Source organism: Haliotis rufescens, unplaced genomic scaffold (genome assembly GCF_023055435.1).
Source record: "Haliotis rufescens isolate VD_foot unplaced genomic scaffold, xgHalRufe1.0.p SCAF_7, whole genome shotgun sequence".
Classification (NCBI taxonomy): domain Eukaryota; kingdom Metazoa; phylum Mollusca; class Gastropoda; order Lepetellida; family Haliotidae; genus Haliotis; species Haliotis rufescens.
This window is the reverse complement of record NW_025964361.1, coordinates 9,577,265-9,602,414: the sequence shown is the minus strand read 5'-3', so window position 1 is coordinate 9,602,414 and position 25,150 is coordinate 9,577,265. Positions and strand designations below refer to the sequence as shown.

Sequence of the window (25,150 nt, the reverse complement as noted above, 5' to 3'; positions counted from 1 at the left end):
TGACCGCGTCATACCAAAAGATGTTAAAAGATGGTACTTGTTGTTACCCTGTCTGGCGCTCGGCATTAAGGGGCTAAAACAAGGACTGGTTGGCTCGGAGTCAGTATACTCTGTCTGAGTGGGGTATTCATGTTAAACTGCGGCATGGTATCTCAGTGAGCTAGCACTATAAATCGGCATCAGTCCGGACTAGTACAAGCAGCCACAAAAACACACACACACGTACATGCACGTCGCTATATAAGTGCAATTATCTTGGACGCGACGTTAAACCCCATTTCACCTCATCACCTCACCTCATCTATACTGGAAACTAAGGCTGGGATGAGTCCACTGTTACCCGACTCTACTCGGGTACCTGCTGTAGGTCTCAAGAGATTGGTACAAAATGTCTGATTGGGAAACGTTTGACTGTACTCCTGTCAAGATGTATTTGGATACATGTATAAAATGATCTGGTCATGCATACACTGAGGTTGAATTAAGTTTTATCTTTATTCAAACATATAAAAGTCAGAAGGAATGGGTGCATAGTCAGAAAGAAATTGCGAACTAGTGACTTGTAGTGTAACCATGGAGTTCTAGATAAGTTGTGTCATTAAACAATATATCACGTGACTAACCAGGGGTCTGGGTAGTCCTGTGGGTACCCGGGTCCTTCTCAGTACCCTCTCGATCCTGAGTACCCGAGTTACCCTTCTCAGTCCTACTGGAATCCCACATTTTGAATTCCATGAAAGTGACTAGGTAGATCAGGGTGTACCATTTTGGTTGCTAACAAATACGAAAAACTTTCTGAATGGTTTTGATTTATGTAATAATTCATGTGATTCATGTAGGATAGGTCCCTGTATCACCATACTGGTTGTAACAGCCGATTGGCTGATAGTGTGTCATCGTACCCTGATGGCATGGATGTTGCTCATGCTATCAACCTTTGCTTTGTTTGGCCGGATCTAAACCCATGGTTTCCCTGACCCTGACCGATTATTTACAGGCAGCTTTGACATGGCTGAAATATTGCTTAGTGTGGTGTGAAACAATGTTCACTTTTCACAAGAGACTAGTTTATTCATTCAATTTCACACATATTTTAACCCCCCGCCGGGATTCTGCGTTAGAATAGGTCCACAGGTCATAAGAGGCGACCAAATGGATCGAGAGCTGATCCTCTCTGACTTTGTCGATGGTGTGTCATCATACCCTGAAGGCGTTAATTGTTGATCATAATATCAATCACTGGATTTTCTGGGCCCCGTTCCACAAAGCATTCATAGCGCTACACCACTGGTAAGTCCATGTTAAAATATGGTAATTACGATCACCTTAGAGCTACGATCGCTTTGTGGAATGGGACTTGATTATTTAAAAACCACTGTCATATAGCTGAGTGCAGCATTATACAACAAACAAACAAAATATATTTTTCAATCCATTTCTTTCAACTCTATTGTGCTTATTTCAGGCCTAGTCTACGGGCACACCGGACATGTCCGCTTTCTGACAAGTGTGGAGCTCTCTGTTGGAGGAGGTCAGAAAAGCGAGGCTAAGGAATCTCAGGGCGAGGGAAGTGCCATGCCTGACCTTCACAGGCGGTCCTCAATGGCAGCTACTATTGCTACCATGGCAACACGGATGCTTGTGATAAGTGGCGGGGATGGTTACGAGGATTTCCGCAATACATCGGCCAACGAGGCAGCTGGCCGGGACGATAGCACAAATCACCTACTGTTGTGGCAGGTGTGAGAGGAACTGATGGACGGATGACTGACGCTCCTACTGGGTGGCAGATCACTGGGGTTTCATTTACTGCTCAACACAACCAAGTTAAAGACAGCCTACTTCTGTACAGGCACTAATCTGCCCTTGCTCGACTCGTAGATTGAGGATCTGTACTTATAGTTTGAGTGTTCATTACTCTAAGGCCACACTTTTTCAATTTGTTGGTTTACAGATTTGACCAACCGAAGCCAAATCTGAGTCATTTTATAAAAGAACAGTTCAATTATATTTTCTTCCTTAATCTTTGATGTGTGTGAAAAGTTTGTAAAAACTCCATAAAATTGTTTTTAAAGTATGACCGTAATGAAACTTAAAGAGTTGTCATGGAGTCCTGGTAACTTCTTAACATATTTTCTAAAAAATTAACTTTGGCAGTTGAAGAATTGAAAAATCTCAAGCACTGATCTGAATTATTATGTTGTGGTAGGGACATGCGCTGCATGGCCTCATGTGTTGGGACACAGTGTACAAGTCTTGCATATCATGACCTGTGGACAAGAGAGATCTGCAGCACATGAGGATTGGAAAATAACGTTATTCCTTGTCACGGAATCAGTGTGGTTTAGTTGATACATTGACATTTCTTGTATTGAACTGTGTCTGCCCAATCTGCCCCCAGCAGGAACCGGTGTGTTACGTGTGCATATCTACTTGGTGCTCATCTGAAAACAGGTTGTGAAATATTCATCAACCAGAGGTATTTTGCTTGCAAGTATTTTAAATTGTCTATTTATTTCAGTTGTACATAGTCGCCCATGCTGTACAGAGTTGGGATTTGAAGGATGGCTAGGAAAGGGAGAGAATGAGTGAGCAAACATAATACCAATGTCACTCACGGGAGATGACTTCGTCCAATGCCAGCATCTATTGTGGATGCAACAAGGAATGTCATGGCCCAAGTGTACCCTTGCCCCTTAATTAGTGAAAGAAAAACTAATGCCTCCTTAGATGGAGGATCCCCCTAGCTGCTTTCCCTGTATTATCTCTCTACCAGTACCAGCCTCTATTCCCTGTTGTAAGATATGTTCTAAAGTTGACATGTTTGTGTAAAAAACATTCATGTGGGTTAGCCCTGTGGTTACTGTGTCCATCTTTCATGCACAGGTTTGATTCCCTGGGCCCCGTTCCACAAAGCGATCTTAGCGCTAAGTCGATCGTAACTCTCATTCTTTAACACTGACTTAAGACAGTCATAGCACTAAGATCCCTTTATGGAACGGGTCTCTGAACACTAGCGTCCAAAACTGGAACCTGGGGCTGTTGTACGTAACAACCTTAGCGCTACGATGATCGTAAGTCTTTGTTATAGTATGGTAATTGCGATTACCTCGCACTATGATCCCTTTGTATAATGACACCCTAGGTGCCGGTGTACAAAACAACCTTACTCTACGACTGTCGTAAGTCTATGTTAAGGTATGGGAGTTACGATCACCTTAGCGCTAAGATCGCTTTGTACAATGGCACCCTGGTCAACAACGTGACCTTAGGGCTATGCTGATTTACATCAAGTATGGACGTTATACCAGTCGTAGCGCTAAAATAGAACAGGCTATGATGTGGACTAGTCAGCCATTGTTGGTATTGTGCTACTTGTCTTACAACATATGATGTCCCAACTCTGTTATTTCCGAGTGATGACAGTTGGTATTATGTTTGTCTCCAGAATCTGTGGCTTCTCCCAACTATTCAGCTACACAGAGACAGAGGTGAATGCTCCATTGACGAAGATGGGGCTCTCTCTCCCCATGTGCCAAATACTTCCTTGTTACCAGTGTTATATGGCTTGTTATTTACTACAGATGTTATAGAAGCGTTATGCAGGGGAACTCGTTACCCCCGACGGTGGGGACACAAATGTGCTTGAAATGTGATGTGTTCTGGTAAACTGATTCAAGAGAAGGCCTATGCCATTCAAAGTGTTGCTATTAAACTATTTGTTGTCTATTTTGAGGCGGAAGTACTCTCAAGTGATTTTTTTATCTTTAAGAGTTTTTATGCGAATCATGACTTATCTGATGTGTAGAGACATACATTTATGCTCATACAGATTTGGATATATTAAGTATTATATGATCGTTTAAACTTTTATGCCCTGGTTAATTAAAAAAAATTTGTATGCTAAAATCAAAACTCAATGTTAAATGACTGTGTGATTGATTCAACAAATATAAACTTATGAATCTTATGAATATGAATCTCTTTTCGTTGTTGTCTCGACCATTACAGCATTACTACCGAGACTGTTAGTACCTGCCCCCGCACCTCACCCCAGCCAACCTTCCTCACCCCCCCCTACCCCACGTCCCTCACCCCCACTCCACATCCCTCACCCCTCATATGAATCAGTGCTATTTATGAAGCATTCAGTTTTGTCTCTGCATTAGTGCCTTAATCGAGCTGAAATGTGTTCTTCACAGTCAACTTGTTTGTAATAAATCTGAGTGTATTTATAATCTGATATCTATTCTGTACAGATTGACCGATATATGTGTGTAGTACATTGTAGGATGTGATGTCAGAAGCATTGTACTACATTGTAGAACTGTATGATGTAGTACATTGTAGGATGTGATGTCAGAAGCATTGTACTACATTGTAGAGCTGTATGATGTAGTACATTGTAGGATGTGATGTCAGAAGCATTGTACTACATTGTAGAGCTGTATGATGTAGTACATTGTAGGATGTGATGTCAGAAGCATTGTACTTCATTGTAGAACTGTATGATGTAGTACATTGTAGGATGTGATGTCAGAAGCATTGTACTACATTGTAGAGCTGTATGATGTACATTGTAGGATGTGATGTCAGAAGCATTGTACTACATTGTAGAACTGTAGGATGTAGTACACTGTAGGATGTCATGTTGGTGTGCATTGTACTACATTGTAGAAGTTATGAAGTAATACATTGTAGGATGTGACCGACATTGAAACACATGGTACTACATTGTACAAATGTTTGATGATGTACATTGTAGGATGTGACATATCAGTACACGTTGTAGGATGTGACATATCAGTACACATTGTAGGATGTGACCTGGTGTCAGTACTAGAGTATTGTGACAATCACAGCGACAGTGTACTAAGTGTATGACAATATCCATTGTCATGACAAGTCTGTCCCCTCACACATCAACACTTGCTAACATTGTCTTGACTACAGAACATACAAGATGTGTAATGGATGATTATATCACTGTAGTAGACCGACCTAGCAGCTGATAACCTCTCATTCCACTCTCAGACACTGCTCAGCCCATTTATCATAAACAGCAGAATTTCCAATCAGATATGCAAGTGTTATTTTGGCTTCTTTTTTTTGTTTGATCTTGAAGTAAATCGGTTCAATGGTTTAAATGATTCAATGGAATCCTATCCTGGAAAATATAAATGCAAATTAAGCACAGAAAATATCGATGATTCTGCTATTTTTGTTTAAAGTAGCTTTCATTGTAAAGTTTGTTCAAGGTTCTCGGTGTGTTACCAAAGGGATTATGTTATTTCGTACTGTGTATGAAGACGTATCTGTCTCAGCGTTGCTCATCTCCGAGGCACATGCACAATTGTCTGCTTTCAAGTAGCCGAAGTCTTCTCTCACACGGTAATGTAACATTCAATAAAGGATATATTCATGACCTTTTTGTAGTCCCCAGTGAAGGGAATGTTAGTATAAGAGATACATACGTGTCTGTTTTCTCACAAGAATTTATCATTTCCCACATAGTTGAGAAATTTGATCAAAGTGTTTTTGATCATTTTCGTTTTTCGAGTGGAAATATTATTTGCTCATGTAGCCAAGTTTGTCTTGTTGAGATTCTATTAAGCCCTGTTACTTTATTTTCATTGATGTCACTCATTCTCATAGTGGTATATTGGTTTATAATGAACAGGTCTCTTTGATTGGTTGTACCAATGTCTATTCATACTAGTGTTGCTATTTTCTTTTAGTTCGGGAAATTTTTAAAGTTTAATTTTATTATTGATACGAATATCAGAGACCATATCATATGTTCCGGTTTTATTGATGGGGCAACACTTTTTTATTTTATTGTTTATCTTTGGTCAGTCAGAGTAAAATGAATGTTTTTTTACTTTAATTGTCAAAATATTGTGTGGGTAAGCCCGGGTAGCCAAATCTGTTTTATATAAAAGAATTGTGCAAAGTGTTGAATTCTTTCAGAGAATTGTTTGTTCGCTTTGGTGTGGGAAGAAACCGCAGTGAATTTAATCAATTAATATCCAACTTTTTGATGCATTTTATTGCTACATATCTCTTCAGTTTTTTTATCCAAAACAAAGTGGACAGGAAATTGAAATGAAAAAATATCCCCCATTGGTTTAGTGATGGCTGGCCAAAAGAAAGTATACACTTGAAAATTGAATTTGACTAATTACTAAGCAGAAAACAGTTGCTGAAACACTGCAAGCTTAAGATCCAGAACTAAACTATGATACCTATCTAATATATCACCATCGAATATTTTAGCCACCATGCAACATGGGTGCATACTTTGTTTTGTCCAGCAGATGAGTTGATGGCTTTGGGCTGTGCTCAACTCACAACCATAAAATGAAAACAGTGTTTCCTTTGTTACAAGGTGATTGCATTTACAGAACATATCACAACTATAACTTTATATCACAGCAATAGAATTATTGCATATGAAAGAAACATGACAATCAGAAATATTTATATTTTTTGAGCGATGAATCATACATTATGACAGATAGAGTTCCAGTTTATGTTTGTAGAAAGTTTAAGTCAGTATTTATTGAGCTCAATGAGTCAGCTGCAAGGCCCTTTCCAGAAAGTGATCTTAGCACTAAGATGACCATCCCTCCAGCACTTCTAAGACTGACTTACGTCAGTCGTAGAGCGAAGGTCTCCATGGAACGGGCCCTGAACTAGTATTACGTGAGTCCACACATCTATAGTCACTGCCGATGTTCACTGCCATGCAATGCAAATGTAGTATATTTACATAGAAGTCTCCATGTGTGACAATTGCAGCAGCGTTGTGTTGCTATAGACACATGGATGCTGGGTGTAGTTACCATTTATACAACATCAATGTAGAAAGGACATTTAACTGGATTGTAAAGTAGGACAGTGTGTAATTAAGTCTGACTTACAATTTATTTGCCTTTTGTTGAGGCAATTCTTTCAAGGCTGCGTTCCACAAAGCAATCACAGTGCTAGGACTGCAGCAATGTATGTATAGCTGTAGCCATTGTAGCCATACAAGGTGTGGAAACATTACCAAGAACACTTTTAAGTTGATAGGGACCCTTCTAAGTTGATAGGGACCCTTTTAAGTTGACAGGGACCCTTTTAAGTTGATAGGGACCCTTTTAAGTTGACAGGGACCCTTTTAAGTTAAGGACCCTTTTAAGTTGATAGTAACCCTTTTAAGTTGATAGGGACTCTTGTAAGTTGATAGGGACCTAAGTTGATAGGGACCCTTTTGAGTTGATAGTGACACCTATATGATGATAGGGACCCTTAAGTTAAGGACACTATTGTGTTGATAGGGACCCTTTAAGTTGATAGGAGCCCTTTTAAGTTGATAGGGGCTCTTTTTGGTTGAGAGGGACCCTTTTAAGTTGATAGGGACCCTTTAAGTTGAAAGGGGCCCTTATTTATTGATAGGTGCCTTTTTGAGTTCATGGGACCCTTTTAAGTTGATAGGGGCCCTTAAGTTGATAGAGGCTCTTATGGGTTGATAGGGAGCCTTTTGAGTAATAGGGATCTGGATATTGTTTTCCTTTGTCTATTCAATAAGATAACATGACCATCTTGTCCAACACAAAGTAAGCAGATGATGCACGGAGTGGTGAGGTTGAGGAGTCATGTCTTTAAATGCATATTTTTGTTTCACGTTATCTGATTGTTGTGTACAAGTAGCACAATCACAGTCACTGCCTCTAGCAAGGCAGTGCGAGAAACTTATCATTGGTTCTTTGTCCGTCACATTGGAAGCTGCCACAATATTCACTCATATCACGATTTGTGTTTCCATAGCAACGTGAACTTAATTGATGCTGTTTTTGTTTGTTATTTCAGAATCAATGTTTTCTTCTGCAATTAAATAACACACACAAACTCTTCTCTATCTTCTACTGTTTCCAGGATAGAGGTGTGTCTCAAAATGTAGTCATGTCAACCTATGCATGTGATTAACATTGTTTTTCAACAGTACTTTAATTGTATTATGTAACCATTTGGAGGTGGTCCACTCAAATTCTGTCTACCAAATGATAAACATGTGTAGCTAATCCAAAATATGGTTGTAATTCTACATGTTTGCATATTTTCACGAATACTTAGTTCCAATCTTACATGGAAGGTCACCAACTTGCAGTTCAGGCAAAATGTTGGTCGTGTTCGGACCCTGATTGCGTCACATGTACAGATGTAGTACATATGTACAGAGCTGTGTACAGCGTCATCTATACATCCCCTCACCAGCACTCCAGCCCCACTCCATTCTGCCCCTCTTCTCTAGTCTTGCTGACGGGGCTGTGTGTTGATGGAGTGGTGCATATATTGTAGTGCAATTTATTTATAAATTTTTGTGCAAAGGAACACCCCTCGGTCTTCATGATCGTGGCTTCACATGTAACTAGAACGAGGCTAGATACATGACAGTTCACCAGTCACTTATTTGATCAGTTGTGCTCGTCTTGTAAATATGAACTTTTCAATCCCTTCATAAAACCATCTGGTTGTGATTTTATTTACGTTTCACTTGTGAGTTATTTATTTGTAGTTATTTATTATTTAATATATGATGTACAATTAGTAGAAACATGCTCATGTTGCCTAGAGCGAGATAATTGCTTCCGCAGCAAAAACAAATATTCAGTCCCTCTCGTAGGCAGCAGGTTGTGATGCTGCAGGGTAGAGTTATCTCCCTTTGCTTGGTGATTACAGAAATATTCCAAAATGGCTGTGACTCGCTTGCATGCATTTCCCCTATGGCTGACATCCTTTTGTTTGAGGTGATACCCGACAAGCCAACTGATCATACAAGTCTCTGCATCCCCTGGTGCCTGGCTATGTTCCTGATATTGTTTTAGCTGTACAGTTACCGAACCTGCCCGGTCGTTGACGTGTGTACCTACGGATGGATGGACAGACGGAGGAATGCTGTCTGACCTCCCATTCTACAGGAGTCAAAGGTCATGTCAATGTTCATGCATGGTCAGTGTTAACAATCATAATACAAAAATAAAATCATAAAAATAGATCCTTCGTTTTTGTCTTTGGTGCGAAGTGATACCAAGTCATTCTATTCTACCCCGGATCTTCGTGGGTGGGTGAGCGAGCGAGCAAGCGAGCTAGCTGCTCCAAGCAATATCATGGCAGGGACACTAAAACTGATTTCACATAATGTACCCATGCCCCCTACCCATTTAGAGAATCGAACCAAGGCTTCTTGAGTGAGGAGTGATGCCTTAACCACATGGCTACCGACCCGTGAAGATCCGGGATAGAATAGGTCTTCACCAACCATGCTTGCCGTTAAAGGTGACTATGCTCGTCGTAAAAGGCTCGCTGACTTGGTTGATGGATGTCATTGATCCCAATTGCGTGGATCGATGCTCATGATATCAATCACTGGATTGTCTGGTTCAGAATCGATTATTTACAGACCGCCGTCATATAGCTTGAATATTGCTGAGTGCCGCGTTAAACAACAAACCAACCACAAGGCTACCCCACTGCCCCTATTAAATATTCCAAGTGTAAAAAGACAAAACTCAAAAGTCATGTATATTCTGAAATAGATATTTATTTCATACAACTTCTATTGTGTCTGTATCACATGAAAGGCAGTTTGTCAACAAAGTTACATCTGTACATTTACACAACAGAAATATAACAAAATTTTCATGGGATATGACAGTGATATCAGATCTTCGATGTGAAGACTTAAGATGCTGTGAAGTACCTTGACCAGAGATCCAGTACTCGACACTAACAACTTCAAATTTAAACCTTGTGTTAGTATATAGGACATGCAGCCACAAGTGTGATAGTGAGTGAGTATGCTCCTATGCTGCATTTAGCAATATTCCAGCAATATCACAGCAGGGGACACCAGAAATGTACTTCACACATTATACCCATGGGGGAATCAAACCCGGTTCTTTGGCATGACGAGCGAAGTCGTTAACCACTAGGCTACCCCACTGCCCATAAAAGTGATAGGCTCTTGTTACCAGTTCCCAAGATTGCTGTTGTATCGTGATAAAACGTTAAAACAGACGTTGTACACACTTTGAAGCCCATTTTCTAGGTCTACACTTTGTTGTTAGTGCAGTGCATGAAATGAGACGTCTCCACGTAGGTCAATCAACTATTAGCATGATATAACTAATAAAAAACTAATTACAAGTCATACAAACAGCGCTCTGTTATGTGGCTTTAGTTAGTGGAGTTCTTTTACTGCAATTGTACTGTACACTAATGATAGGAGTTTTGAATGAGGTCACAGGTCTCTTGACCTGTAATTAGAGTAAGTGAGGGAGTTGGGTTTAACGCCGCTTTGAACAGTATTCCAGTTATATCGCAGCGTGTCATGTTAATGTTGGAGGAAAGCCCGAAGTGATGCAGGTCTCCGATGTTTACCACTTCAGTGAAACCCACGAGCACGGGTATGGTGCTGACAAACCTAGAAACATAATCGGGGCGAACCGGGATTCGAACCCACAATCATAGGTTTCTGGTGTGACCAAGAGATGCAACCCTGCACAGTGAAATGTGGCGCCTAAGACGACTTGGCCACCCGTGGCCCCCATACAGCCCCGGAATCAACATGGGGTTACAAGATGAGTGAGAGAGACTTCTCTCCTGGCATAGGACATGGAGCTATCTGTGGCTATGTTAACTTCAATGATTCTACTTGTGAGTAGTGAGTATCCTGACTCTATTCCATTTATATGACAACATGTCGGCTTGATGTGGGAGGAAAGTCCAAAGTGATGCAGACCATCGATGTTTACCACTTTGGTGAAACCCATGAGCACAGGTATGGTGCTGGCAAACCTAGAAACATAATCAGGCCAAATCTGGGATTCGAACCCACAAGGAAAATTTTCGGTGCACTTCTAAGGGATGCAACTCTGCACAGTGTATTGTGTCACCTTGGACAACTGTGCCATCATGTCCTGATGTTTCTTGGTGCCAAGTCTCACACACATTCTTCTTATACTGAGACCTTCTGTGTTGTTTAATGCTGAGACATAAAATGACCATGAAACATACTTGTGACAGCAACTAAAACGCTCTTTTCTCATTCATCATGACAATAGCAGTGTGGAAAATATGAGACGTATTCTCTTAAAATATTTACAAAATCACTGAAATTCGATTCATACTCGAATGATTTATCAGATATATTCAATAACTGTGACCAACTGTAATAAAATATATTTCAAAGCTGCCAGATTCCATAATTTACATGATGTTGAGAAGCATGACAAATGTACATATTCCAGTCTGAGTATAGAGAAGGTTTAGGGTTGAAACTTCATGCATAAGGAGTCATACATTTCAAAATATCTGAGTGAAAGTTACCTGTGTCGACAAGGTTTTAGACAAACAAATAAATAATCACAAAGTTCCAAGAACTTGTATCATCATAAGTATGAATACAAAGATATCACTTTGGACCCTGATTGTTCTTTTGTTGTGGTTACACTTTCTGAAAAAGTTTAACCAATTTGGAGAAGAATCCATGAATTACGGATTATCTGTCCCCAAGTGAATTAATGTTGTTATTTTCAACTGCAATTCACAAGGGACATGCATCGCAATTCCTTGTTGCTTATAGATTATTCTTTGTATTATCCCGTCTTTTTTTCCAACTAAAATGTATGTCCTGATCTCTTATGGAAACATCAGCTAAGTCTATTGTTGGAATGACGTCACTTGAAATCGTCTTGAACAATGGATGACTCCATCTTCCTTAATTTGCAACAATGATTTGATGTGACGTTACGCTGCCAGGGGCCTCTTAGCAAACAACGATGACAAGGGAACAATTATTGCAATGCTCAGTGAGAAGTACTGAAAAAACCATCATCTATATCAGTGCCCTTATGGGTAATATATCAATGCAAGAAACACAACAGTGGCTTGTTTTCACTCTGTACCTCCAAGTGGAATATATCTGGGGTTAACTTGCAACAATCCTAACCTTAAGATGTATCACAATTTAAAGCGAGTGAGCGAATGAGTGAGTTGGGTTTAACGCCGCTTTTATTCCAGTTATATCGCGGTGTGTCAGCTTAATGTGGGAGGAAAGCCCGAAGTGTGGCAGGTCTCAGACCTTTACCACTTCGGTGAAACCCACGAGCACGGGTATGGCGCTGTCAAACCTAGAAACACAATTGGGGCGAACCGGGATTCGACCAACAATCATAGGTTTCTGGCGTGCCCATGGCAACTCTACACAGCGAATTGCGGCGCCTTAGACGAATGGGCCACCCTTCCTCCGTATCACAATTCATAGAACTTTCTTACATAATTCTGATAGCTGTAGCAGTGTCAGAAGCTCAGTCGTGAATGGAGCCAGCCAAGATGTGCACAATCAAAATAAGTATAAGGACATAGTGTAAATCCTCATAAAAGTATCCTCGTAACTGGCTGTGGTTGTGACACTACATTTGCTTTGTGCATGTGGACCCAGGTAATATAGTAATCTTTCATGTAACCATGGTAACACAGTTCTACGTAATACAGTAATCTTGAAGCTATTCCAACATTCCAACACACAGAAAGGTCTTGTTCATCAAAAGTATCAAATAAGGTCGCATTTTAGAGATTATTTAGAAAAGCTCTTTTACAATATTGATGAAGCTCTTTCCTGCTCTGTTTACACTGTTACAATTCCTTGCTGAGACAGGTTATAATGGCAGGTACACTCTATTGGCTATCTTTAACTATGTTGGACAAATAGCCACTTTCTTCAGCAATCCGGTACTGACCTAGACCACAGGAGTCCGTATCTAAAAATAGACGCCCTCATGCATATTCATGACCATCTCCACACGCGAGCCTTCGGGCTCGCGTGTGGAGATGGTCATGAATATGCATGAGGGCGTCTATTTTTAGATACGGACTCCTGTGCCTAGACATGACATCAAATGCTAGACCTGCATCACTATCGAATTCCGATATGACTAAACAGCGAGACAATATAGCCCCATCTGAGTCAAGTGTTTGGCACATACACTCAAATATCTGCACCCAGCAAACAAATTCCTGCGACTAATCACATCCTTTTTATGATTTGTTTGCTATAAACAGGAATTTGTACACCGGTAGTGTACAAGATGGATCACTACAGTGATCCATACAAGACGATCACAAGAAGGATCACTATGTCTAAGGTTTGTTTGTTTTTTGTTTTACGCCGCACTCAGCAATATTCCAGCTATATGACGGTGGTCTGTAAATGATAGAGTCTGGTCCAGACAATCCAGTGATTGATATGAGCATCGATCCACGCAATTGGGATCAATGACATGCTTCAACCAAGTCAGCAAGCCTGCACTAGTTCTAGGATAGACTGATGGTGTGCCGAAAAGCGTGCAAGGTTTAATGACTGCATGAATGACAATTCATGCAGTCAATGATTGGTACACCATATTATTTCAATAGCTAGCTGGTCCAGTATAAATATAAAATTACTGGCCCAGATCATGTTTCACTAGCATTTGTCTAGTTGGCCGGCGTATTTGTCGAACCCTGCTATCTATCTTATAACTGTCTACATTCAGCATGGTAAAGTACTAACAGGGTCAACTGCAGCATGAGAAGCAAGTGATGTCATATCAACATTACATTATGATGTCATATCAACATTACATTATGATGTCATATCAACATTACATTATGATGTCATATCAACATTACATTATGTCATTACCGTATTCGACATAATAAGCGCCCAGGGCACTCTCAAAATTAGAAATAGGGGGCTCTTATTAGAATATTAATATTATTTTGGTGAGAAAACAGAGTTGAAAGATCATAAAATTCGTGGTTTTGCTGACATCCTGAAATGTTTATATACGACAGATATATTTTTCAAGAATTTAATTGCCCATAATTGAGGGTGCATATAACACACAAGTGCGTAGTATACACAAATAAATAAGTCTTGTGTACATTGATCAATAGGAAGGGGTGCTAATTGGGATTGTTCACTAGCAAATATATTAGCAAATATCGCCGTGGGCGCTTATAAGAGAGGGGCGCTTATTACGTCGAATACGGTATACACAAACAGCCTGACCAACCAAAATGTATGGTATGGATTATTATGAGATAGCAACTGTCCAATCAGATATTTTGACACTAATTGCATTGAATGCGATGCAAAAATGACAAAAGATTTATGGAAATAAGGACTATCAGTTCAAAATAAATAATTTTTTTTAAATTCGTCAACAAGGTCACTTAAATGAGGCTCCTCGACAAATCCAGGACCCAGCTCAGAGAAACACGAAATAACATCTACACTCATGATCCTTCATTTTTCAGTGTTGACCAACCGATCTGTGTACTGGAATGTTTCGTATTATGCAGTTTTGGCAAATAAAATATCAGTTATAAGCATTTTCTAACACATGAACACAAAGCGCACATTCTGCAAAACGACACTACAGAAGATAGGTTCTCCGTTTAACAGAATCCCTTTGAGACATTTTTCACAGTCTAGACACCGAGTCACAAATAGAAACAGACGGCGCTCCTATCAATCCTGTGACATTTCTCACAGCAATGTCAACACATAACAAACATTTGAAAATAGTTCTGTGTTATCCGACACACAATCAGAAATGCATATCATAAAAATATATAAATCTGTATTTCAATTAAAACAAATGAAATGGAAAATATCTAACATTAATATCACATCATATTGCATCAAACATGGGAAAATCGGGATGTGGTACAACAAAAACACAAAATGTTTCTTCCGACTTCGGAGTCCTGTGACATATATATATGTTTGTATATGTATATATGTATATATATATATGTATGTATATATATACACCCTGTCTGAATATCCCGCAAGTAAAGAAATCCAAGCTAAATGATATTTTTATATAAAAAGGCCCCAAGTTCACTGAACTGCTTCTTAAAACATATGATTTGGATAATTCATTTTACTTCTATTACATGCGTTCTGTTGAAATTTTGCAAAGCAAAAAGAAGACTTCCATGAACAGTATGCAAGTATCAAATATCATAATATCATAATGCATACAGGAATATTATCAACTCCCTTGTGATTGCAAAACAGTTTCAAAATTACCTGAATACTACATAAACTAAACCATTTTCTCAGGAGTGGATTTGTCAATCCAGACAACATATATTTGTGCTACGCATAGCAACTCATTTTTCAAAATTTGACCTTTGCATGCCATCATATTGCAATGAGGGTTACAGTGTCATGGTTACAAACTTGCAAAGTCAAGCATTTCTGAGATCTAGCGTACTAACGTACCTTGTCATTAACAAGAGTCTTTTGATCATGAGCATGTGTTTGTGACAATCTATGAATAATTGAAGCTTAACTTTATGTGAACTCAATTAATACAGCTCTAATTTAACAAAGACTTTCTGTGATTTGAAAGTTGCCTTGACAGTATTTCATACTGAAGTATGGGTTTACTACAGGAGGTGGGCCTACAAGGGACTGGAGAGTTTGACTGGGACTGGCCTCGGCAGCTCTCCAACTAGGGGTGCATGGATGGCATACCATGAATGGCATACCACGCATACCAGGTCACTGCCTCAAGGCTGGCTTCATGGTGTGCCCTATCTTTGTAATATCTTTGCATACCCTATTTTCGAACAGTAAAGAGTAAGACCACATTGGTGTTATTTTGAGGGATGAAAGAATCCAAGCTTATATTCATGTTCATATGGGTAGGTCTTCAGCTATTGAAGTCAGTTGTATACCGATAGGAAGAGTCTTCTTGATAACAGGCGTGACCTCCATTGCCTTGTCTTTTGACTTCTGCTACACTCGAGTGATTTCAAATGTTTTCGAACACCTGATTGGTTGGTACATTAGCGGTGTTTCCATTAATGAACATCATGAACAACATAATAGTGTCAGTCAGCATTAAAACTACATAATTAATTGAAACCAAAAATGATTCATTTACAATGGAGACCATGACATTGTCAAATAATAATAAATTTAAAATGTTTTACAGAAACGTAGACACTGTTTTACTTTCACATTTCATTATGACAGGACCAAAATTCGTAAAAAAGACAGACTACTCTGACAGGTGATCTGTGCCTCACATGAACCCAATGTTGACAGGTCTGATGTGCGCACTGTCATGTGAATTCCGTTGCTTTTATGATGTCACCCCTATCGTTACAACACAACAAATAATGATCAATGTGGCTTTTCGAAAATAGGGTATTCGACAATATATAGTCAGCAGCCATTGTGACCATCGAATCCCCATGTTTGTTGAAAAAACACAGGGTATAGATTATCATGCCTGGAATCCTACTGAGATGAACTGTCCACCATTGATGGATCAAAGAACACTCAGAGGTTCACAATTCAGGGAATACATCTGTGACTGACCTACACCCGACCAGTGATCGACCACCATACAAGACCACTGTCTGGACACCCGACCAGTGATCGACCACCATACAAGACCACTGTCTGGACACCCGACCAGTGATCGACCACCATACAAGACCACTGTCTGGACACCCTACCAGTGATCGACCACCATACAAGACCATTGTCCTGACACCCTACCAGTGATCGACCACCATACAAGACCACTGTCTGGACACCCTACCAGTGAACGACCATCATACAAGACCATTGTCCTGACACCCTACCAGTGATCGACCACCATACAAGACCACTGTCTGGACACCCTACCAGTGAATGACCATCATACAAGACCATTGTCCTGACACCCTACAAGTGATCGACCATCATACAAGACCATTGTCTGGTCACCCTACCAGTGTCAGATTGACCACCATACAAGACCACTGTCTGGACACCCTACCAGTGATCGACCACCATACAAGACCACTGTCTGGACACCCGACCAGTGATCGACCACCATACAAGACCAATGTCCTGACACCCTACCAGTGATCGACCACCATACAAGACCATTGTCCTGACACCCTACCAGTGATCGACCATCATACAAGACCATTGTCTGGTCACCCTACCAGTGATCGACCACCATACAAGACCATTGTCCTGACACCCTACAAGTGATCGACCACCATACAAGACCACTATCTGGACACCCTACCAGTGATCGACCACCATACAAGACCACTGTCTGGACACCCGACCAGTGATCGACCACCATACAAGACCACTGTCTGGACACCCGACCAGTGATCGACCACCATACAAGACCAATGTCCTGACACCCTACCAGTGATCGACCACCATACAAGACCATTGTCCTGACACCCTACAAGTGATCGACCATCATACAAGACCATTGTCTGGTCACCCTACCAGTGTCAGATTGACCACCATACAAGACCACTGTCTGGACACCCTACCAGTGATCGACCACCATACAAGACCACTGTCTGGACACCCTACCAGTGATCGACCACGATACAAGACCAATGTCCTGACACCCTACCAGTGATCGACCACCATACAAGACCAATGTCCTGACACCCTACAAGTGATCGACCACCATACAAGACCAATGTCCTGACACCCTACCAGTGATCGACCACCATACAAGACCACTGTCTGGACACCCTGCCAGTGTTAGATCGACCACCACACAAAGACCAAGAGAAACTCATACATCCTTCAAAGAGTGTATCACAGTGACACATAATCCTAATAACAAATGTACTCCAAGCAAAAATAACTTCTATGTATCAATACACAAAATATAGTATTTGTCCAATACAAAAGAATAACTTAGTTGCTCTATGTGATTATTTAGACATCTTCACCTGGAATATTGTAGGTGGAATACTGGCTTTTGCCAGGCCATACTCCTGTTATTGTCATCTCAATGTTCATCACATTCGTTTTTCTTCCTAATGGGACTGTCAGCACCAGATTCCCATCATTGATGATGATATTCTGACAGAAGCTGTTCATCATTCTGCCCATTGGCCAGCAAACTCTCTTGGTCACCATCAAAATTATCATAAGCGGTCACACTCCTCAGCTCCCCATTAGAATTGGACACCTGCTCTTTCCGCGCACTGGCTAACGTTGATATACTAATATTCTGGTCCTTGAATGCATTAAGTAAGAATATTCCCGATATAATCGTCAAGAACCCGCACATATTGCCCAGAATATCCATCACCTTCATGTTGCCGAACTCTTTGTAGAGAATGAGTGATGCGGCTATCACAGCAGATGTGAAAAACACGTAGTAGATTGGCGTCACAACCGCCGTGTTGAAAGTGTCAAGAGCACGATTGAGATAGTTGAGCTGGATGAGTATGCACACTACCACCACAAATAGGAGAATGTATGTCAGGTAGTTTGTGAACTCGTTCCTCCCACGGAACGTCTCCTTGATGGCCACGCCCACTCCCTTGCAGCCCATGACGGTGAAGGATCCCAGGACGGAGCAGATGGTGATGTATACCAGAGGATTCTTGTTGCCGTAGCGAGGAACGAAGTAGAATATCCCAATGACAGCTGCCAATATGACGAGGATGCCAAAAACGATGAACACTGAAAGAGCAAGTGAAACCACGCTCAGAAAAATGTCACATATCACCATAAAATTATTGTTCGCGATGTAGTGAGAAAAGGTACAACTTTATGGATTGGAACTTGATAAAGGTGTAAGAATCCACATCGACACGACACTACAGCGTTAGAAACTAACAGTTTTAGACCACTAGTCCTTATAATGATAACACATAGCAAAACCCTTAAAAAGGGCAAATTTCTACTAGTCCTTATGATACCTTAACTATCGGGCAGTGAGGTGAGGTGAGGTGAGGTGAGGTGAGGTGAGGTGAGGTGAGGTGAGGTGAGGTGAAATTGGGTTTAATGTCGCGTCCAAGATTATAGCACTTATATCGCGACCTGCATGCACGTGTGTGGGTGTGGCTGCTTTGTACTAGTCCAGACTGATGCCGATTTATAGTGCTAGCTCACTGAGATACCATGCCGCAGTTTAACATGAATACCCCACTCAGACACAGTATACTGACTCCGAGCCGACCAGTCCTTGATTTAGCCCCTTAATGCCGATCGACAGACAGGGTAACATCAAGTACCATCTTTTAATGTCTTTGGGTATGATGCGGCCTGGGATTGAACCCCGGACCTTCCGCTCTCCGGGCAGACGCTCTACCACTGGGCCACGGAGGCGGTCACAAAGAGCTAGAAGTGAATTGATCTGAAACAACACATCAGACTTGAAGTCTATGTAAAATAATTAGGGTTTGCGAGAGCCAGTCCCTCTAGATTTTCACTAGTCTTGGACCAACAGACTAGTGTTAAGACCTGAAGCTAGTTCCACAAAGTGATCTTAGCACTACGATAGTCGTAAGCCTATGTTAAAGGATGGGCATTACGATCATCTTAGCACTAAGATCACTTTTTTGTGGAACGGGACCCTGGATGGGTATGCAATTTGTACTACTCACTTGGCTCGATGAGTTTGTCCTTGAGAGCCTCCATGCTGCCGACCTCCTGCTCCTTGGGGGAGTGGATGACCATGACGGTGGAGCCGAGGATGCACAGCAGACACCCCACCTTCCCCAGCAGGTTGAGGTGCTCCTTCAGCACCCGTGACGCCAGCACAGCGCTGCAACATCACAACACCATAGCAATGAAACACTGAGTAATGTTTAACCAGGGGTTCATCCAAATTTCCTAACTAGTGAGTGAGTGAGTATCGTTTTACGCCGCTTTTAACCCGGGTCTTCGGCGTGACGAGCGAACGCTTTAACCACTAGGCTCCCCGACCTCCCCAATTTCCAAACTAAGCACCCTTGGCAGGCAAATGGGGAATAGTGTTATTTTGCCCCAACTTGGAATATTTGGAGTTTACAGTATCTTAACAGTGCACTTAATGCAAAAGATGTAAATGTGAAACCAACACCAAAGAATCTTCATCTCATAAAGTCACATCTGCAGAGCCATACAATGACTAACACTAATCAATTAATAACATGAAGTGGAAATTTTATTATAGACAATATTCCAGATACATAATGACGGCCCGTAAATAATCCAGTCTGACCAGGCAAACGTGTCACAAGTATTAGCATCGATTGCCTCCTTTCGGGGTACATGTCACAGAGCCTGACCTCCACATCCAATATTGGATACAGATTCCATCCCAGAATCCCCAATGGGAAAACCCAAAATCATTAAGTTTATTTGTTTGTTTTTTAACGCTGCACTCAGCAATATTCCAGCTATATAACGTCGGTCTGTTAATATTCGAGTCTGGACCAGACAATCCAGGGATTGACATCATGAGCATAGATTCACACAATTGGGATATGAAGTCCTACATCAACAAAGTGTGTGGCAAGCCTGACCACCCGATCCCGTTAGTCGCCTCTTATGACAAGCATGTGTTGCTGAAAGAACTATAGACACGGACTAGTTTAGACTAATTACTGGTGACATTATAATAAGTGTTATGTCCTTCAGTGTGAAATACTGAGTTTTCTGAAGTTGAGTAAAGGGATAATTAATTTTCATTGAAGTCACTTATACAGTTGATATTTTACTGCAGTGAACACACCATTTTGACAAAACTATTGTCTTACAAGAGATACCTCCCCACAAATTATCTCCCCTTAATAATAATTGTCTTGCCTGCACACAAACTGTTGACTTTCTATTTATGTTAGTCCCAGATTGACAAGGAAAAATAATGACATAATGGAGGTACTATCAGCTCATGCCAATCCTTGAAAATGTATTTAAACTCATTTTCCCATTTCGTTGATCGAAACTGTTCCTTTCACAAAGCATGTCTCCATTCGCTTGGAGATATCAAGAATAATTCTTGTTAAACTTCATGTTGTATAATCATATGCAATGTATGATAAATCAACTTACCCTTGTATCTTTTGACATAAAAAATATCAACACAAGTCGATAAATGTTTTAACATCTGAGGCTTGCCGACGACTTTTATTGACAAGTGTTGATATATTTGATATCAAATGAAACACGGTTCGATTATCTACATGTTGAACAATCTACTTACAAGGCCAAACAGGAACGTCAATGTCGAATCACCGTTGCCACATATTGGCCAGCACTGTCATGCAAACTAATAGTGAGAAGCTATCCAACTCTAATGTTTCCACTTAATCCAATAGAATTAATGAACAAGTAAGGCGTATAGTCAGTGTTGAATGATAGAGTAGCCTCCCTTTGACATTTGTTAAACGAAATGTGTCATTGCCAGTTGCTTCCATCTCTACAGTGCAGTTCACCTACAGTGCAGTTGCCTACAGTGCAATCGCCTACAGTGCAGTTCACCTACAGTGCAATCGCCGACAGTGCAGTTTGCCTACAGTGCTGATCACCTACAGTGCAGTTGCCTACAGTGCAGTTCGCCGACAGTGCTGATCACCTACAGTGCTGATCACCTACAGTGCAGTTGCCTACAGTGCAGTTCACCTACAGTGCAATTGCCGACAGTGCAGTTTGCCTACAGTGCTGATCACCTACAGTGCAGTTGCCTACAGTGCAGTTCGCCTACAGTGCTGATCACCTACAGTGCAGTTCGCCTACAGTAAAGCTGGTTTTTACTGCACTTTGCCTACACCATGAACAATGCACCCCTTACATTAATTGTGGACTAGTCTAAATTATATGTTATTATTATGTTACTCTCTGTTGACTAATCTGTGAGTTGCTTTGAAACATGTTGTTGTTCACATATTTCCTCTCAACATCCAGTAGATGAAAGGGGAACTTGATGCATTTTCATCAGTTATTAATCTTTTTTCTGTGTCAAAAATGTTTTACATTTTTTCATTGTAAGGATTTTACAAATGTCAAATGTTTTGCTTTATCAAAAATTTAACATATATATGTAATAACATTACAATGTGAGGAGAGTACAATTAACTACAAGTAAAAATTATTCCTTGTTTGTTGACAATGGCATTGCATGGAGAAGTTCATTACGGTATAGGTAAACAGGCTTTGCTATTGTGTCCCCTGAACCATGAAGCTGTTTTGATAACACTGTAGGCCAAGTGCACTGTAGGCCAAGTGCACTGTAGGCAATAGAAGAAGTCAGCCTCCAGTGTGTTCTGGGGGGTACGGATGGCCCAGTTGTCTAAGGCGCTGCGATTCACTGTGCAGAGTTGTGTCCCTTGGGCACGCCAGAAACCTATGATTGTGGGTTCGAATCCCGGTTCGCCCCGATTATGTTTCGAGGTTTGTCAGCACCATACTCGTGCTCGTGGGTTTCACCGAAGTGGTAAACGTCTGAGACCTGCATCACTTCGGGCTTTCCTCCCACATTAAGCTGACACGCCGCGATATAACTGGAATACTGTTAAAAGCGGCGTTAAACCCAACTCACTCACTCACTCACTCACTCACTCACTCCAGTGTGTTCTCTCACCTTATAAGTACACTTAGGGCACCCAGAGGAGTTACCAGCGTGGCTGGGGCGAAGGCGTAGGCAGCAAAGTTTGCAAATTCTCCAACAATCACTGAAACATAATCAGAAACATATAAAACCTTTCTCTTTCTTTAAAATAGATAGTAAATAATTGAGTGGACCAGACAATCCAGTGATTGATATCATGAGCAACGATCCATGCTTTTGAGGTAAGATAATCTGCAGTCAAATAAGTCACCAAGCCTGATGATCCAATCCATTAAGTTGCCGATGACCAGCATAGGTTTTTGGGGACCTATTCTAACCCCAATCTCAATGGGGTTCACAACATAAAAGACATGAATATGTTTGTTTGTCTTTTGTTTGTATGTTGTTTACCGCCGCACTCAGCAATATTCAAGCTATTTGGCTGCAGTCTGTAAATAATGGAGTCGGGACCACACAATCCAGTGATTGACATCATGAGCATCGATCTACGCAATTGGGATACGATGACATGCATCAACCAAGTCAGCGAGCCAGACTACAAGATCCCATTGGTCGCCTCTTACGACAACATAGTTGCCTTTTAAGGCAAGCATGGGTTGCTGAAGACCTATTCTACCCCGGATCTTCACGGGTCACATGAATATGTGTAGGGAATGCCATGCTAACCTTCGCCACAAGGAAATCAACATGGATGAAAGTCCACCTACAATGTGTTACTCTTTCTAAACCAGGATAGTTATTGTGCCTTGATCCATGATTTGTGTATTGCCCCAGCCCAACATGACATTCAACATGTGCTGCCTTTCACATCCGTCAAACACCAATATGAAAATACTTCGAGAAATTACTTTTCACTGTATGAAATAACAACATTATTCAAATGGAACCTATTTCGGTGTACATCTACCATGACATGATGTATGTGAGTGTGTACATCTACCATGACATGATGTATGTGAGTGAGTGAGTGAGTGGGTGGGTGGGTGGGTGGGTGAGTGAGTGAGTGAGTGAGTGAGTGAGTGAGTGAGTGAGTGAGTGAGTGAGTGAGTGAGTGAGTGAGTGAGTGAGTGAGTGAGTGAGTTGGTTTAACGCCGCTTTTAACACTATTACAGTTATATTGCGGAGTGTCAGCTTAATGTGGGAGGAAAGCCCCAAGTGATGCAGATCATAATACTAAATTCATTAGTATTCATTAAGTTCATTATGTAAATTCATTCCGTAACATAATACTAAATATGTGCTGCCCCAAAGACCAAAAGCAATTTTAAAAGCCAAAAAACACTAATGGGGGGACGATACCTGGAGGCATCGGTAGATCGTAATGTTTTACTTCTCGATACAAGTATCTATCACAGTCGCACACTTAGTAAAAAAATATCGATTCTGACCTCAAATGTTTGTTTTAATAACTGTTCCACTGAACACTAATCAGTAGTGCAAGTAAACAGTGAAAACAAATATTTTCATTTGTTGTGCCATACTTGACACACTGCCAACTGTAAATTGTCAGTGTGCCAGGTATTTGGTCATCATGTCCTTGAAAAAGATGGCCTACACACCACAGGTAAGAGCACATGCATGTATCGTGATACATAACAGATCGTGAGGAAGGTATCGGAATACGTATCAGATCTCACAGTTGGTGTATTGTCCCAGCCCTAACACACTATCTATCTCATTTGAGGGTAATCAATAAAATCTACAAATTTACATTTTTATGTATGCTTACCAATTATCATAATTTAGCATGTTTATTCAGCTCTAGTTAACAAAATATGATTAAATCGTCTGTGGTGAATGTGCATGCCAATGTATGCATGACACGCGCTGGTGTGGAATTTTGTTTCTCTTATAGACCAGACTAATTTTTTAAAATTATTTTACAGATTTTCTGGGTCATTTTACCAAGGGCACAAACAATTTACAGTAAACTACGCTTAAAATATACTCAAAGGGACCACTAATTTTAGTTATTATAACTGTTGTTCAGCACAAACACAGCATATAAACAGCACAAACACAGCATATACACAGCATATACACAGCACATACACAGCACAAACACAGCATATACACAGCACATACACAACATATACACTGCACATACACAACATATACACAGCACAAACACAGCACATACACAGCACAAACACAGCATATACACAGCACATACACAGCACAAACACAGCATATACACTGCACAAACACAGCACATACACAGCATATACACAGCACATACACAGCACATACACAGCATATACTCAGCATATACACTGCACATACACAGCATATACACTGCACATATTCAGCACATTCACAGCACATACACAGCATATACACAGCACATACACAGCACATACAAAACACATTCACTGCACATACACAACATATACACAGCATATACACTGCATATACACAGCACATACACTGCATATACACAACACATACACAGCACAAACAGAGCATATACACTGCACATACACAGCATATACACAACACATTCACTGCACATACACAGCATATACACTGCATATACACAGCACATACACTGCATATACACAGCACATACACTGCATATTCACAGCATATACACAGCACATACACTGCACATAAACAGCACAGACAGCACATACACAGCATATACACTGCACAAACACAGCACATACACAGCATATACACAGCACATACACAGCACATACACAGCATATACACTGCACAAACACAGC

At 40.8% G+C, this 25,150-nt stretch overlaps 2 protein-coding genes across 14 annotated transcripts in view; one reads left to right on the top strand and one right to left on the bottom strand.

Moving 5' to 3' along the window:
• LOC124128339 (rho guanine nucleotide exchange factor 17-like) overlaps nucleotides 1–9,040 on the top strand; it is a 122,755-nt gene extending 113,715 nt beyond the window's left edge. For both annotated transcript variants that reach the window (XM_048387276.1, XM_048387277.1), the window contains exon 23: nucleotides 1,466–9,040. In XM_048387276.1, the coding sequence (XP_048243233.1) occupies nucleotides 1,466–1,746 (281 nt within the window). In that variant the 3' untranslated portion in view covers nucleotides 1,747–9,040. The remainder of the gene's footprint in view (nucleotides 1–1,465) is intronic.
• Nucleotides 9,041–16,032: 6,992 nt separating this feature from the next.
• LOC124128338 (magnesium transporter NIPA2-like) overlaps nucleotides 16,033–25,150 on the bottom strand; it is a 50,081-nt gene continuing 40,963 nt past the window's right edge. For all 12 annotated transcript variants that reach the window (XM_048387437.1, XM_048387443.1, XM_048387435.1 and 9 more), the window contains 3 exons: nucleotides 22,437–22,527; nucleotides 19,477–19,637; nucleotides 16,033–18,550 (listed from right to left, as the gene is read on the bottom strand). In XM_048387437.1, the coding sequence (XP_048243394.1) occupies nucleotides 17,925–18,550; nucleotides 19,477–19,637; nucleotides 22,437–22,527 (878 nt within the window). In that variant the 3' untranslated portion in view covers nucleotides 16,033–17,924. The remainder of the gene's footprint in view (nucleotides 18,551–19,476; nucleotides 19,638–22,436; nucleotides 22,528–25,150) is intronic.